The sequence below is a fragment of the Xiphias gladius genome, chromosome 15, assembly GCF_016859285.1.
Source record: "Xiphias gladius isolate SHS-SW01 ecotype Sanya breed wild chromosome 15, ASM1685928v1, whole genome shotgun sequence".
NCBI classification, from domain to species: Eukaryota; Metazoa; Chordata; class Actinopteri; order Istiophoriformes; family Xiphiidae; genus Xiphias; species Xiphias gladius.
In genome coordinates this window covers 3,219,991-3,237,169 of record NC_053414.1, presented here as the reverse complement: position 1 = coordinate 3,237,169, position 17,179 = coordinate 3,219,991, and the positions used below count along the sequence as shown (strand labels likewise).

Below are 17,179 nucleotides of genomic sequence, written 5' to 3'. Positions count from 1 at the left end.
GAATGAGCTCTGAAGCTGCAATAAAACCTGTTTGAAAGTAGAAACAAACAAAAAGGAAACGTGCATTAAATCAGACACATACATACAACAACATCTGAGGGAGGAGGGAGTCGATTTATTTATTTTTTCTCTTCTCTTCTAGCAAAGGAACCAAAAACAGTCTGGAGAGCTGGAACATTTTGACTGTGTGTGCGTGCGTGTGTGGATCAAGAGTTGCAGCTATAAAATAATGGACTATGACTTGATTCCATAGTTAAATAACCATCAACCAGATACCAGTAGAAGACTTTTGCTCTTTTGCGATAACTAACCAACAATTCTGTTTTTCCTTGGTTGAATGGATCATATTAGTGTGTGTGTCTCTCTGTCTGTCTGTTTGTCTCTCTGTTTCTCTGTCTGTCTCTGTCTCTCTCTCTGTTTGTTTCTCTGTCTGTTTCTCTAGCTGCTGATGTATATTATGTAAGATTGCTGCCTAGTTTAATCCGGCGTTGTGTTTGCTTCAGCCATTTTGTCTTAAAACACAACTTTAATGAAGACAGATTTATTCGGTTTCTCTAAACAGGAAAACTAGGAGTTGTTAAGATAGAGATGAGTTGTTGTTTCAGTATTTTCTTTCACGCTGTAAGTCCTGCTGTTCAGAGAGTCACAGACGGTTATGAGATGGAGTTTCCGTCAAGAGTGAAACTGAGGTTTAATAACTGCCCCTGGGATTAGAGGGTGGAGGACGGAGTTGTGGTGACACTGACTGTCCTGTTACCACAATGTTTCAGGAGACTGTGCTGCTGGAGTTTTGCGCAAACCCCACGTTTAGACCCAAACCAACAACGCACCAGTCCGTCTCTCAATCCTTTCTCAAATCTGAGTATTTTATTAGATGACTACTGCTATACTATACTGACACAACTACTATAAATGTCTCTCAGGCATGGAACCCAGACAGAAGTGAATACTGGTTCCAGAATGATACCGGACATCCTGCCCTAACTGGAAACCGAAATGTCAACCAATCAACTGTCTTTCTCAGTCTTAGTTCCCTTTCAAATTTTTTTTCTCTCAGCTCTGAGCTCATTGGTGTTTAAAAACACCTCACAAATATATGATAATATACTATCTATATCTATAGATATAGATCTATAGATATAGATATAGATCTATAGATATAGATAGATAGATAGATATATAATTTTTTTTAAAAACTACAGCTGCTCGCTGTAGTTTTTTATCAAACAAAAGGGAGGAAACAGTGACTTTGTTGGGGACTATTTTCAGCAGCGGATTAATGTGTGTGTGTTCATGGTGATGAAGGAACGTGTCCCCCAGAGCAACAGTGTGAATCACTGATGTGTTGTAATAGTTTTCTGTGGCTCAGAGGAATCAGATCTGTCAGGCTGTAGATACACACACACACACACACACACACACACAGTTCTGGTTGTAGGAGGCGCTCAGCGTTGGTTTGGCTCTGCACATGGGATTTGTTGACAAGAAGAAAAATATTGGAAGTCACTAAACCTGTACTTGAACAAGGCTTTTCCTCTAGACAGCTGCAACCGTTTTAGGAATTTTCTAGAGAGCAATATACTGAAACAGCCCAGAAATAAGGATCCCCAAGAGATGTGACTCTCATGATGAACCAGCAGATTTAAATGATTTCCCACCCTGTGATTAACACCTGTTACCGTCGTTAAGCAACGTCAAACAAGCAAAGGACCAGCAACACGTTTGCCATTAACCTGGGTGACGTCGTTAGCCCAAAAAACGGGTGTCGTGTCTGTGACGTCACCCGCGGGTTCCTAGAGCCTGGATTACCTGCTGCAACAGCCGCAGCTGAAGAAGCGGAACACTTCGAACAGCCTGAACCTCTCGAGATGAGACTTTTCTCCCTCGTGCTTCAGGAAGACCGCTGAAACTTTGTGAATCGAGGTCTATAGTTACGCAGCGGCCGTTAGAGGAACTGCAGCTTGGGAGACAGCTTTGGTTTTAAGTCGTGTGAGAAGACGGCGATCGTCTCGGCAGGTGGACGGACTGGTCTATGGGATTGTGTTTCGTTTTTTTTTTTCTTTTTACAGATTCAGTCGTCATTCCAGCCTAAATAGTTTGTCTGCTGGAAAGTAGGAATGGACCAAAGAATTTTAAGTTGCCTACGTTTAACTATGTGTCTTGTGTTTGTTATGATGCCCAGGAAGTGTTTATCTTTTACTCTATTGATTCTTTGATCACCTGAGCTGTGTAGTTTGGAGTCTATATGTTACGATCAGTCATGGCCTTCAAGATCAACACACACATGTAAGCTTTTTTTTTTTTCTGATCATACAGTGTAAGTAAGATTTAGGCTGACACATCACTTTCTTTTATTTTGGCTACTTAAAATCAAAAATGGAAAATATAAAATTACAACATTTAAAGTCATAATAAAAGTAAAACTCCAGCTTCTGCTTGGGCCTATCTCGTGCTTTAATGTTGCATCGGGGGGGGGGGTGAATGTGGTTAAAATTAAAGGTATAAATATCAGCCGCCAGCAACGTCAGTCCATAATCATCTGTGTGTTTCCTTCAAAAACTTCTGTCCATCAAACTCAGTCAGAAGCAGTTTATCTGGAGCTGAAGGTTTCTCTTTTTGTTCAATTTAAAACTTTTTTTTTTTGCCCCAAATGTAGTCTCCCAGGCAGACCCCCCCCCATCCCTAATCCCTACAGAGGCCTCTGCCTTCAGTGGGAGGTGTCAAATCTTAATCATGACATAGAGTTTCTGATTGGTGGAGCTTGTTATAGTCTGGGCAGAGGGAAGTAAAATCCCTCTGGGGCCCAGCAGCTCCTGCAGACTGAGGAGTCGCTGCTGTTCAGCACTGTGGTGAAGTTTCTTCCTCCTTTAGGTTTCAAGCTCATCTGATTTTTGTTATTTATTTATTTTTTTAAATGCAGAATTACAAATTTCTGAATTTCAATTCTGACCTTTTTCTCTTTTTTTCTTCTTTCCGAGCTACAATTGGCCCTCGGTTGCTAACTCAAACATTTTTGCCGCCTCTTCACAGTAAAAGCCCCCTAGTGGCACTCTGGCGTGTTTTGGTTTCATGAATATTTTTTTTTTACTTTTTCACATGAAAATTACTGCTGGGAATCCAAAAAGAGGCATGAAGCAAGGAGGTGCCGTTGTTAATATTTAGTTTTTATGATGTCAAAATAAAAAAAATCGTCAGAGGATTCCCATTTCAACATCATTAAATCACTTAATCTAATCAACAGTCAAAAAAAAGTACTGGACCGATTTGCACAGAACTTGGTGGAGGGAAGGAGCGTGGGCCGGAAAAGAACCCGTTAAACTCTGGGGAGGATCCAGATCGTTTGCTATGAAATTGAGTTTTTTTCCTCTGGAGTCTGGTGTATGTAATTGTTTCAGTACTAAAGGCTAATATTACTCAGGGTTTGTGGCCAGTATTTTAGAAATCCTGAAGTCATGAGTCCAAATTCCCCAGTTCAACTGCAACCCCGTAAGGAAGTTTTTGCCATCCACCAGAAAGTCTGTAAAGAGTTTTGATTCTTTCAAAACATTTTCTTTATTCATTTAACCGTGTTATTCCACTTTCTTGTTAATTTAGTTTCCTAAATGATGCTCTGCACATTCACCAGGAATATACAGTATTTCTGTATAATCGAGGTAGAGAAATACTAAACAGAAAACTTCAGTTTAAGTAAATTACTATTGTAATATTTTTATATTTGTAGTTTTGTTTTCTATTTTTAACCTAAAAACAGCCTGGAGTCTAAGAATCTGCCTTTAAAATCCCACAATATTTGTGTTTCTTTTTAAAATGTATAATCCTCCCGCCGTCGTCGACCGCGCCGCACTCAGCGGTAGCTACGGCCCTGCTTTTACTGTGAAGCAGCCGCGGGAAGTGATAGATTACCCACAGGGTTGTGGACGTGGAGATTTTTATTTATTCATTCCTTTTTTTCACCGTGCTTTTCTGTCGGCCGATGGGTTTGAAACGAACGAACCAGAGCTGGTGAGCGGAAAACGGGGGAGCTGCTGGAGATGGGAGCAGCGGTGAAGGCGGGAAAGTTCAGGGAAGCAGCTGCTGATTCCGTTAAATGTGAAGTTTGATCCTGACGCCTCACGAGCTCCGCAGAGAGGAAACAGTTCGTCCCAGCTTGTGCGACTGTGAGAGGGAAGGTGTGTGTTCGTACAAATAAACCAAATGATGAGGGAGACGGTTCATAGCTGACGTGTCTTATGTGTGAAATATAAGAGGGGTGTGTGTGTGTGTGTGTGTGTGTGTGTGTGTGTGAGAGAGAGAGAGAGGGAATAGAGTGAGATATATAGACGTAAGATACATAATGTATGTTTGAGTGTATGGAGGCCCGAGTGTGACACCTGAATAAAAATAAAAGTAATAATAATAATTTTTTTCCCTCCAGGGATTCAATCAAAACAAAATACAATAATTTTTTTTTAAAGTTATGATGAAATTATCATTAAATGTGCCAATTGATAATTATGTTTGGAATATTCTGCCTTTGAATGGTCAATACGTGGATTTCTAAAATGATTTAACTTGGATTAAATTTCATTTAACTTTTTTTTAAATTTAAATTCACTTTTCTCCTCTTTGGTTTCATTTAATTTTTCTAATTCAAAAAAGGAACTTTTATGTTAAAGAGGGAAGTTTTTAAGTTAATGAAAAGTGTGAAAAAGTGTAAATGAAACAATTTTTATGAACAGCTTGAAACATAAGATTTGTAAAATTCAAAAGCCTATTTAACAATTTTACAAATTCACTCAGGCTCATCGGTTTATTTACCAGTTAAACACATATTAGTTACATTATTGATGTTATTTCTAAATGTGAAAGAGAGGCTGTAAATAATTTAGTCTTGTAAGTGACTGAAACCTAAAAGTAAAATTTGATTTCCAGGAAGAAGAAAAAAATTGAAGTTGCGTGATTTCATAAACTTAATCATGACTTTTCTTTTTTTTTTTTTTTTTCCACGTAAGTGACCAATATTCTAAAAACTGTATATAAGGTGCTCAAATTGGATCGGTCGAATTCAGACACCAAAATTTACAATTACCTACTGAAAATCCAAATTGGGGAATTCAAAACAGAGATAGATAGATGGTTTTCAAAGAAAAATTTCATATGCTGTGATTAGAGTTGTTAAGTTGCTTATAAAAATCTAAATGACTTTGGCCTTTTTGCTTCCATAATATCCGATATAATATTTCAGCGTCACACTCCAGCCTCCGTAAGAGGACGTATGTGTTTATGTGAACAAAATACAAAGTCCATCGTAAGAGGCACAGAGTGCGTGTGGGATGCGTGAGTGCCTTCCTCCGAGCCTTGCATGCCCTCCAGCGGCTGGACGTCCCGTACAGTCCACTCATCAGCCTTAAAACTTAAAACGCCACTTTAGAAAAAGACAGAAAAACCCAAACGACCTGCTTCAGATCCTCTCGCTCTTCATGTTGAATCCAAATCTGTACAGTTTGTTAAAGGCAGCACAGGTTCAAGTTTTTTTCCTTTTGCTTTCAGATCTATATGATTTATATATATATATAATATTAGTTGCCCCATGTTGATGTGTGAACCCGTTGAGTATATTTATTTGAAAAGAGGAATAAATATTTCTGGACATCATGCAACTGTTTGGTTTTTGGTTAAAATCTCGAGCTGGTTTCCCACCAACACTTACATTGTGACGGCATTTTCACCCTGTAGTGTGAGCTGGAGAAGTTGTTGTCGTGTGGATAAAACACACTGAGTGAATAAACGCTGACGTACGTGAATCGCGTGACCGAAACGTCACTCGTCCCTTCCGGTGAGGAGACGAAGACATCAGGTCCGTGTGGGGAAGATAAATGTCCACACTTCAAAGTATCAGCCTCCTGGTGGCGCTAGAAGAAAAGTCAGGGGATCACATAGGACAAAGCATCCAATGGCTGTTGAGAGATTTCGGTCTGGACCACAGTGGTGGACCCGCTGACCGACTGGCGTCCCCATTCATTCCTACCAACAAAAACCCACCTGCCAGCACCTCCGACGCTGTTTAAACTGTGAACAAAACGGGATTAGAAGTGAATCGCCAACTTCACCCGTCAATTTCTTTTTAAATGACGCGAATAAGAAAAAAAAAAAAAAAAAAAGATGTAATATGTCCTAATGAAAACCAGAGGAACTTGTCATTTTATTGTTAGAGCTGATTTTTGTGTCGTACAGTTTCAGCGAGACTCTGCAGCTGGACGACGAACGTACAAACCCTGCGTCTGTCAGAAATATAGAGTTTAGGCTTTTTCCTGAACATCGTGACAGAAGTGTCAACACGGCAAAACAGAGTCCGTTTTAACCTGAATCTAATGATGGGCCAAGACAAAATGCTGACTATCACTACTGATTCTGAAACTTGGACGGTCTGATGGTTCCATTACATTCCAGGTTTTTAAAGGCTTTTTGTGTCCAAAGAACTTTTTTTTTCTTTTGTAAATTTCTTCTTTTTTTTTTTATATAATCATATTCAAGTTATATTATCTCAAAAAATATATTTCTTAGCTGTGAAACAATTTAACTTTAACTTGAGACTGAACCCAGGATTCGATGACCTGTGAAGACATGGATGTTTTGAGATGTACGTCGAACCAACACAAGCGGTGTTCGGCTACTGATATTTACAGGATATTGATTATGTTAAATCAAGTGTTCTCGCAGATTACGGTGTTTTTCAAGAATTAATCAGGACAGGAATTGAAATCGTTTGTCTGTCAGCCTCCATGTTCGATAGAATTCAAAAGTCACAAACCAGAATCTAAAGTTCAAAAAATAAAATACCTCTTGCTAAATACCTTGAAAAAGAGATAAAAAAAAAATGCAAGGATCCCGCAAAATCACGGTCACATCTGGAGCAGTAGTTGATCGGATTCAATATTTATTTCAGGCAAAATAAAAAATCAAGTCACATTTGTTTGACTACCTAAATAATCCTCATTGAAATATTCCCCTAATGATTAAGAAACATTCTCTAAAACGTTCATCACAACATCATTTACACACGGTGGTTCTAAAAAACATGGACATTCTCTGAAGCAGGGCTCCTACACAGCGTTAGTCTGGAAATGTTTACGTGATTTCATCGTCTCCAGGCCGCACACGTTCAGAAATCAGTCGACACGGTTTGGCGTTTTTTGTTCACATTCAAAAAAAATTAGAAATCTGGTGTTTTTTGTAAAAATCCTCCAGCGTCATCAGGTGAGCATCGCGGTAAGTTGCTTTACGTGTGTGTGTTGTCGTCCTCTGTGAAGTGCGGAGGAACGCGATAACTCAGATCTCACTAGCGCCACCATGATGTTATTAACAAAGCATTTAAAATGAATTTTTTCCTGAGTTCCTTCTCGCCCAGATTTACGCAATGTGCCCCGTCCCAAGCAGTTTGGTTTTTATTTTTCACCACTTGACGAATCTCATTGCTCGGTTGCCGTGGAGCCGTAGCTGTTTCCACCATCCTGAGCTCCTGGAGGGCTTCTTGTTTCGTCCATGTTGACCTGCTGATGAGGACCATGTGATTTGGTCAAAAGCTTTCACCTATTTTTTTTTTGTTTTTTCCTTTTTTATAACCACTCCAACAAATGTCATCCAGGCAACCTCATAATTGGATGAGCAAAAGCACTTACTGCTTTCCTGTAATAGTCTGCTGAATTCTTGTCGTCACGGCCCATTTGACTTCTAGGTGGCGCTACAGCAGCGTGACGGATGGAAAAGTTCACAACTCAGTCGTCGTGGTTTTTGACACGTTTGAAATATTGTAAAATTCGTGTTTGTCGGACGGGATTTGGGCGTTCTCCAAACCTCGTGGCCGCCAATCAGCATGATTGTCTGTCACTGTGTACGTTTTAATTAGAGATCCACGTGCAACTAAAATGTTGAAGATTTACTATTATTGGATCTATCATTGGAGTCTTTTTCCCTTTAAGCTGCACCTACTGGCCTGAGGGGGGCGCTACAGTGTAAAACACAGCATCTCGTGAGATGATGACCACAACCCGTGTAGGAACCCTGTTAAACATTCCTGTTTCTCTCCTACACGTTCTACACTGTGACTCTACGAACGTCTGCATCGGTGATAATAAAAAACGCAACAACTGGTCGGTGTCAAAGTGCGGAGTGATGCTGTGCAGCGGAGAGAGGAGTCATGGGTAAGGGTGGAGCTCTCCGGCGGCGGCGGTGGGGGCGGCGGCGGCGGTCAGACGCTGTTCGTCACTGCTGGGGTGCACGGTGAAACTGCTGTGGCGGCTGCCCCAGTCGTAGCAGTCGGAGGAAAGACTGTCGGAGAGACCAGAAACTGTCAGTCCGCTGGTTTAAAGGAACAGTTCAACATTTTTGGGAAATGCACTCAGTCGCTCTCTCCTGGAGAGCTGGATGAAAAGATGGATACCACTCTGAGGTGTGGACGTATCCTTGTGTCATGTTAGCCTGACTCCACCCAGGACATGCTTGGATAATCTTACACAGCGCATTCAGAGAGTTTTCAGACCCCCTCACTTTTCTTCACTTTTCCTTACGTCGTAGCCATTTTCTCTCAGTTCCCCATGATGACAAAACGAAAACAGAATTTTAGAAATCTTTGCAAATTTATTAAAAAGGAAAAACCGAAATATCACATTGACGTAAGTATTCGGACCCTTCGCTATGACACTCGAAATTTAGCTCAGGTGCCTCCCGTGACACTGCACATCAGAGCAAAACCAAGCCACGAGGTCAAAGGAACTTCCTGCAAAGCACAGAGACAGGACCGTGTCAGGGCGCAGTCCTGGGGGGGGCTACCGAAAAACGTTCTGCTGCATTGAAAGTCCCCGAGAGGACAGTGGCCTCCATAGTTCTTCAACGGAAGAAGTCTGGAACAGCCGGGGCTCTTCCCAGAGGGGACAGAGAACCCGGTGGATTTTGAAATTGTTTCCTTTAGTTATTAAGAAATCGGAAGTAAAACCTGAGTTTGAAATGAAATGAAAACAGTTGTTCAACAACTGTCAGTTAAATACAAGGCTACAGCCAGCAGCTGTAAATCTCAATAATCAACATGTTATATCTTGTGTGTTTTATTCATACAAGTGCGAAAACCACGTTTTCTCACCAGCTTCGGACGGAGCCAGGCTACCTGTTTCCCCCGTTTCCAGTCTTTTGCTAAGCTAAGCTAAGCTGCTGGCTGTGGACCCTGTAGACCTACATTCACCAGACTGATGAGAGCGGTACCGCTCTTCATCTAGTCACTGCTTTCACGGTACTTGTAGCCTTTTAACCCGTTGTTAACGTAACAATAAATACCACTAAAACGATGTAGCTGAAGATGCTCGTACCTCGCTGACGCATTCTGGGGGGGAATGCTCCACGCCAGGTCGTCGTCGCTGTCGTACCGACGAGGGTTGTCGAAGAAATATCCCCTGGAGGAGAGGATGTGGTTCGGTATCCCAGCGGTGCTCTGCGGACAAATACACACAAACTACACGTTAAGATGTGCTGAATTAGTGTCAGACGCGAGCTAACCATCACCATCTGAGCGGGTTTCAGCAGATGGTGATGACTCATCAGGAGGAAGTCGTGTTTGAGATAGAAACGATTAAAAATTTTACAGTGCAGTCATGTGGACAAGTTGACATGTAACATATAAAACAATCTGCTTTCAATAATAATTTGTGTCTGGTGTGTTTTGTTTTTTTTCCCACAAAAAAAGTTCAATAACAAGTTAAAAATTCTTAAAACAACGTCTGCTCCTTCTCTTTCACTGAAAAACCCCGAATCTCTGAATCTGTAAATATGGAGCGTTTGTGAAGTTTGGCTGTCGGACACCAGACGCCGCCTTCTGCTCCGCCGAAAGGTCCACCGGACCCGGATTCGAGTTTCCACATGACACCTGTGTGAGTTGCATAGTGGACCGTGGCTGGCTGCGATGTGATAAATCCTACAGGTACGTCCAGGTGGTAGACTGAGTTTTCTCCTTCAGCAGATGAAGGTGAAAAGCACAGACGTCGTTCTGCACAGCGAAGGAACAAGAAGCAAAACGCGTCTCTTAATGAAGACTTTCTGACAGTTTCTCAAAGTGTCAAAGTCCCGTTTGTCCTTTCTCTTTGTGTTATAAAAAGCAACCTGCAGAGGTCAGAGGTCACCTGACCCTGCCGGGAGGACTGACCCTGTCCTGAGGCGGCCGTCGGACCCTGAAGAAGAAGACCACCAGCGAAGTGGGCAGCAGCTCCCAGACGAACAGAATCACGCCGAACACGATGTAACCAGCGTCTCCCAGTGACGACCGCAAGTCTGCCTGGAGACACGGAGACAGGTCAAAGGTCAGAGGTCGGGGGCAAAAACTTCTGTTTAACCGAGACACTGTTTTCAGAATGAAACCTCGCCGAAGAACCAGTGAACTCCGCGTGAATGTGAACGACACCCGTGGCCAGCTCAAAATCTACAGCAACGCACACCTGGTCTGAGACGTTGTACCAGTCGTAGTCGAAGGAGTTGATGGTCTCGATGTCGGCGAGGGCCAGCACCACCAGGTTGTAACAGGCTCGAGACGCGTACAGCAGCACCACCATGATGCCGATTAGAGTCACCTGACACACGGACGTCCCCTGCACACAGAGGGAGATTTTATATAGGACAGAGGATTCCTCACAGTCATGGAAAACCTTAGAATTTAGATGTGAAGAAAGCTCAGTCTGTAGAAAATCTCCATCTCCACACCAGTGAAGCCAGAAAAAAAACAAAAGTGTTTTTCTGGTGCGTCATGTTTGTGAATTTTACAAGTGCACAGAGAGACCTGCGTCGTCCGCATCCGGACTTTACCTTTGACTCCAGGTAAATGTTGGCGAGCGACATCTTGGCGACCTTGTAGAGGCAGACGGACAGCGAGACGGCGCAGAGGACAAACAGGCTGTCGTTGATCGTGACCCTCACCAGGACGATGGTCTTGACGTCGGCGGCGGTCATCTTTACCAGCAGGGCACAGACCAGATTGACTACCAGGAAGAGGAGACTGACGCCCAGGAAGACCAGGTACAGAGGGAGTCTGGAGGAGAAAAACCGCAAAGTGTTTATCCACAACAAACTACGATCTATGACCTATAACTGTTTTATAAGCAAGAGGGCGATGCTCAAAAAGCCACTACTTTTAAAATCAAATACATAGTTTTACTGTTTCATACAGTCTGGTCTGATTTATGAATAATTTTTTAGAACAGGTGACCATTTTGATTGAGTTACAAATACTCCATCTAAGCAGAATGAGTCAGTTGAAGTTACCTGTACTTCAGCAGTGCAGGTGTGTACTTGGACTTCGCCTTAAAGTAAACCTGTGTGGAAAAAGAATGATTACACACACATTCCCGTTCAAAAAACACATTTTTCTCCAGCCTGGTTTCAGACATCTGAAGTTGTTCGGCGAGTCATATACATCTCATCCTGCGCTCACTGTTGGTGAGACAGTCGACCAATCAGAGCTCCGTGGGAGGGAATAACAGTGGCGACGTCATCTTCCTGCATAGCTAGCTTGTATCGCTGCTACATCTATGAAAAACAGCGGCAGAAAAATGGAGACGAGTGTAGAGGAGATTTACGCAGCTGTACAGCAGTGGACAGGTCGGCTTTCAGACATGAGAGTTCTCTGATCAACGTGACAAACCACAACATGTCCTAGCAACCGATACAACAGCCCCGGTGTCTACTTGTGTCTACTCGTTGAAGGGACGAATACGTCGCTCCCTACTGGGCCAAACAAAACTAAATGACCTCCCCTTCTCAACAACAAAATCTGCTGATGTGAACATGATGTCAGACTGAGTGTATGAAGCCAAAACAAAATTACGGCAGTTCAGTCCTAGAATCGGGCTAGTGGCTGTGATTAGTACCAATGAGTCGGTGGCCATGTACAGCTTGTAAAACGGACTCTGCAGACTTCACTGCTGAACTGCTTCATGGTTTCCCTCATGGCATCTGCTGTGTCGACCGAGGTCACTCATTGGGTCCAAACCTTTGGTCCGAGGCGAGATAATCCAACGTCTAGTGCCCATGTTAATGCTGCCCCGATGATGTATCCTTAGGATTTTGGTGATCCCACAACCCCAGGGGGAGCCCCTGTATGACCATTGTGTCCGATTTCCCAACTGGACGCAAGAAATATTAAAATCTTCTATTCTAATGGCCTTAAAATTGACACGGCACATGCACATGCTCCCCAGTCCATGTCCCTTTTTAATTTTGAACACTTCATGAACTTTCTCCAACACGGCTTCAGGACAGAAGGTCAACTCTGCACTGACTCGGCCAGATTTCTGTAAAATGTCTTATCAAATTCCTGCTCCCCAGAAGATGAACCCTCTAGATTTTACTGACTCTATGACCTTCCCTCTAGCCAGACCCTCAACACAAACTACATTTTAGGCTCCACTACTGATAAAATTCTTATGCCCCGTTGCAGACTTGAACATATGGACTCAAATACTGGAGACACGACAGAACTCCCTTTGTTTTGAATTAAAACTCAAAAGCTCAAAGGCGAAAACCTGGGGTCAACCGTTTGAACTTGGGTTGATTCTCTCATGATGCAGAAGCACACAGTTGTTTTCTACTCCCTTGACTATGTAATTGAACTGCATCATAACTTATATCGGTCATTCATCAAGCTCCCGCAATTTGAGGGAGGAAAACAATGCACGGACAAATCACACACGGGAACGGACCTACTTTGTCGCACCAGTATAGTTGCAACGTAAGAAAAAAACGGCCTAATCAGAGTTAGAGTTGACCATGTAAGTTATGTGCTCAATACGTCCCCCACAAACTTTGGGCTTATGAGACAAAAGACAGACTGTGGACAGAGAATGTAGACAGCAAAAGCAAAGAGACAACATTTGATCCTGTCGTTACCCCATGACAGCTGTCAATCAAAGGTCTGATATTATTTTTTCCTGACCTGGGACGTTAGTGGGGCCACGTCCAAATTATATTAAGTTTTGTTTTGAGCCGGTCATAATGTCCTCGGGCCCCTTCCAATTTTCGTCTCATTTTTTCATCATTAATTCATGCACTTCAAGTTGGGGTTGGTTTTCCCACAGGCCTTTTTGAATCAAGATACATAAAGATCTCTACTCTCAGTACCTGAACCGCTGTGCAAACATATTTGGATGGCCCATATGGACTCAGAGGAAAATGTCCCCTCAGGAGAGCTGTGAGCTGCCACTACGCTTCATCAGAAGAGCTTGTCAGATGGTTGAACAGCATCTGAGACCCCCTCAACCTCACAACTTCCCTACGTTTGAATAGGGGGGCTGTGTTCGGCAGTTCCTCGTAAATTCCTGAAACCCTGAGAAACGATCCGGGGTTTGAACTTCTCTGTTTTTTCACTTTTTACACCACAATGTCTGTCACTTTTTCTGTGTGCAAATGAATGCAACACTATGAATATCTTCTGAAAACGTGCAACGTTATCCCCCTATTTGAACGAAATCACATCTCACTACTCTCTATGACGACTGGCTCCTCACTCCGCCTTCCAGTGTGGCTGTTTGAAACAACTATAAACACCTTTGATTTCCAACGTGTTCTGACAGCATGTTGTACTAACCGCTTCTCTTCTAGCATAACCTGGCCCCAACCTTTCGGCTGGCAAATGTGTGGCAGGCATTGGTTCAAAAGGTTTGGAGACACTTCCGCTACGACGCAGCCCAGGTCGTAGACCGACAGTGAGTGTGGAGGACGCCAAATGTCCATGTTAGCGCAGCCAACAGTCTGTCGCTTTTCACTCCAGCAGTTTATTTCATCGATTAGTTCCTGAAGGTGCCCTCATTTAGGAAATAAGACACCCTAGTGTTTGGTTGGAAAAAACAACCATACTGATCCCTGCTCTCAGGGACAAGTGTATGAAAACAGCTGGTAAAGAGGGTTCCTCTCTAGTCTGAAAAGAAAACAGTGTCTTTGTTTTCCAGTCTATTTCAGAATCCACCAGCTGCTGTGGATGAATGGGTATAAAAGGTAGAGATAAGAGGCAGCTGCTACACTTATCACTACACAAACTGGCAGAATTTATACGATTATACTGTCAGTCCATTATACCATTCAACACTGTCGTCAGATGCTGCATCCTTTTAAGTTTGTAGCCACTTACTGCAAAACAAAACCCCTCGAACTGGTTCACTGACTACAGAAGCAGCTCTAGCTCAGGTGGTAAAGAGGGTCATCATCCAATACTTGTAGCATTTGTGGTTTAATTCACACCTCCTCCTGTCCACAAATTGAGGTATCCTCCAGCGTGTCCTTGATGTGTGTATGGACAGCAAAAATGTCAGTTGCTAAAGACAAAACTGTCTGCTAAATTAAGGTATTTCATGCAGACAAATCATCATTAGCCTTGAGTGTGCAACCAACTCCTCACCATAGCAATCAACGAAAATAGACGTAAAGGATCAGTAAAAACAGAGCCACCGGTCATCCGTCATCTGTAATGTCAGCCGCAGATGTCTACGCCCTTTATAACCATGTAGGTGCGTTGGTTTTTAGTGGTCAACTGGAAACAACCGTCCTACAAGAAAACCACCAGCAGGGACCAAAGCACATAGTGAACTGAAGAAAACTGAACTAACAGCTAATCTCAAATTCTTACCATACAATCCCTTGGGTTTTTCTTTGCTGTTTACCAGTGGAACATGATGGTTATACTGGTGAAATACTCCAAGCTCTTACTTGGATGGATTCTACAAAATCTACCTGTACCCATCCCGAACCTGACAGGTCCCAACAAAGTATTGGGGTTTGTTTCAGGTACGAGCATAACACTTCCGGCTTAAGAAATGTTATTCTGTCTCTGACTATCCCGATCATCCATGTCCATGCGTGTCACACACAACTAGATACACAAACCCAAGGCAGAGAGGGAGAGAGACAGAGTGTTTCCAGAGTGGGTGGGATAAAGCAAAAATATATGGCAGCTCCAGGTCTCGAGTCAGATTCAGGTCTTAAACTTTGCAGTATCAGTTGGGTATAGTCAGGTCAGCTCTTAAACATCCCAGTAGAGTCCGGGGTTGGATCTCAGTCACAGGCTGCAGTGCAGAACCGTACTATAGTATGGTCAACATCATTGGCCGTGAAGGCTAGTTTGATGTCTGAATGTGTTTTTATGGATCTAATGCTCTCAGAATGCTCCCACTGCTTAATTACCCTCCAAAGCAACGGTCCATCAAGACCTGCTCCGTGACTTCTGAACTCATTAAATACTCCTGAATCCCCAAATCTCCTCTTAAATTTACTTTCAAGTGGAATTCAGACTAGTACAAACCACTCGTCCGACATTCTGGGGGCTTGCATTGCTTTTCCTTAACGAGTCGGTAACGAGCACTGTATCCATCTCAACGTTATTTTCAGTGGACACAGAAGCTATGGTCATGTTTGCCAGGACAAAGTCAATGATTTTCATTAATGAGTTAATGATTAAAGAAATACATGAGTCTAAGCGTTTCTGTAAGTCGGACTACGACAACCTGTGCAGCTGTTTCCATCTCATCCAAACTTGTTGCATTTTGTCGGCCTTTTTCCTGGCGCTATTTTTCATTTATGTAGCTAAGTAGCTAAGTCGTTATTTAGGGAGTTACAGTCCACATTCTTATTCCCACCTGCCAAGCTCTGATTGGTTGACTGTTTCCCCAGCTGCTGGAGTTAACCTTCAGCACAGCACAACACGTGATCTGGAATGCAAAACAAATCTGAGATGTTGGCTGCGATTTACGGGTCCGGAACCAGTCTAGCACCGTTCAGTCAGATGGAAATATCCTTTGTACGACTTATGCATCACTGCAGAAGCATTTTCCCAAGTTTCAGTCCGACATATTTGGTATCTTTCGTGTCTTAAGGGCTAAACGTAAAGTTTTGTGGGTTTGATTTACGTTTCGTTTCACCTCTGAGGGCTGTGGTTGGGTGTGGTCGGAAGTGTGCTCTGTGACACCTGTAACCGGACCCAGCAGTGACGTCACAGTGCACCCACAACACCCTGGAGTACGCTTCTACATCGATGCGGCAAGGAGAGAAGTTAAAGCACTGGAGGTCAGCAAAAGCAAGATTTTCAGCTGATGGCAAGTTGCTCTTTCACCACGACCACCGGCTTAACCTTTTACCTGGTAGTTTTAGTTTCCTAAACCAAGTCATTTTGGAAGGCACCGACTAACGTACTCTGCTGACAGCGGCACCAGCTCAGAGAACTCATTAATAAACAATGTATTTTGTTATTTAGTTTGAGGTTTTGCTCCTCATTTCAATTGATCACGGGAACCTGTTCAGTGTTATTAAGTCAGTAGGGATTATATCTTTAGAGAAAATTGGATCAAAGTTTATGCTGCCAGACACAAGTCCAGAGTCCGAACCCAACAGCTACTCCCAGTGTCCCTAGTTTCTCCACCACGGCCACCGGTACCACTCTCTGAGTCCCCCTCACCTGTGCACAGTAGAGGTTCATGAGGCTGAGCGTGAAGAACTGCAGGCAGACGGGGAAGCAGTAGAGCAGCCAGAAGGCGAAGGGTCCGAGCGCGTTGGCGGTCACACAGTCTCTGAAGTAGAAGGAGAAGAGGAGGGCGCGCAGGGCGGCCCACAGCAGACACAGGAACAGGAAGGCCGTCTGGTAGCTGAAGCGCTTGTGCCGGTACCGCAGCACCAGCCAGAGCTGGGCGTAGATGAAGGCGAAGAGCAGCGAGTAGAAGATAGTGTAGGCGATGGTCAGACCCAGCTTCACATAGGGGGGGATGGCCGGCGCGATGGTGGGAGGGGGAGGGAGGTGGGAGCCATTACCGGCATGCTGCTGCTGCTGCTGCTGCTGCTGCTGCTCCTGCGCTGGGTTCCCCTCCATCGCCTCCCCATTCATCCCCCCTGTGTTCCCCAGCAGGAGGGAGGGACGGAGAGGGGGTTAAAGACGAAGCAGCAGCCTCTGATCTCCGGCTGAAGAAGAAGAAGAAACGTGTCTCAACTCGTTAGACGGACCCTTCACATCCATCAAGCCTCCTCCAGACACACCGTCTGACTCAGAGGAGGAGGAGGAGGAGGAGGAGGAGAGGCACCTCCCCTCTTTTTGCCGGTGCCTTGTGGAGCGCTATATGTGGCAGTCAGTCACATGATCCAGCTCCCCGGCAGATGGTTGGCTGAGCAGGAGGAGGGATGCTGCAGCGAG

The 17,179-nt window shown here is 43.7% G+C and overlaps 1 protein-coding gene across 1 annotated transcript; it reads right to left on the bottom strand.

Annotated features, from left to right (window-relative positions):
* Positions 1-8,174: 8,174 nt before the first annotated feature.
* gpr137bb (G protein-coupled receptor 137Bb) lies at positions 8,175-16,876 on the bottom strand. Its single transcript, XM_040146251.1, has 7 exons — positions 16,454-16,876; positions 11,278-11,327; positions 10,822-11,044; positions 10,458-10,607; positions 10,169-10,297; positions 9,339-9,460; positions 8,175-8,307 (listed from the first exon to the last, which is right to left on the bottom strand). Exons 1-7 carry the CDS (start codon positions 16,874-16,876, stop codon positions 8,175-8,177), a joined length of 1,230 nt encoding a protein of 409 aa, XP_040002185.1.
* Between the last annotated feature and the right edge of the window lie 303 nt (positions 16,877-17,179).

Bases quoted from the DNA above. Each gene is read 5' to 3' on its own strand.
- gpr137bb (XM_040146251.1), bottom strand. From the start codon at position 16,876: ATGAATGGGGAGGCGATGGAGGGGAACCCAGCGCAGGAGCAGCAGCAG. The intron at 11,045-11,277 runs GTAACTTCAACT...TTTCTCCTCCAG, and splicing joins CCTGCACTGCTGAAGTACAG to ACTCCCTCTGTACCTGGTCT. The intron at 9,461-10,168 runs GTCAGTCCTCCC...ATTTGTCCGCAG, and splicing joins GACGGCCGCCTCAGGACAGG to AGCACCGCTGGGATACCGAA.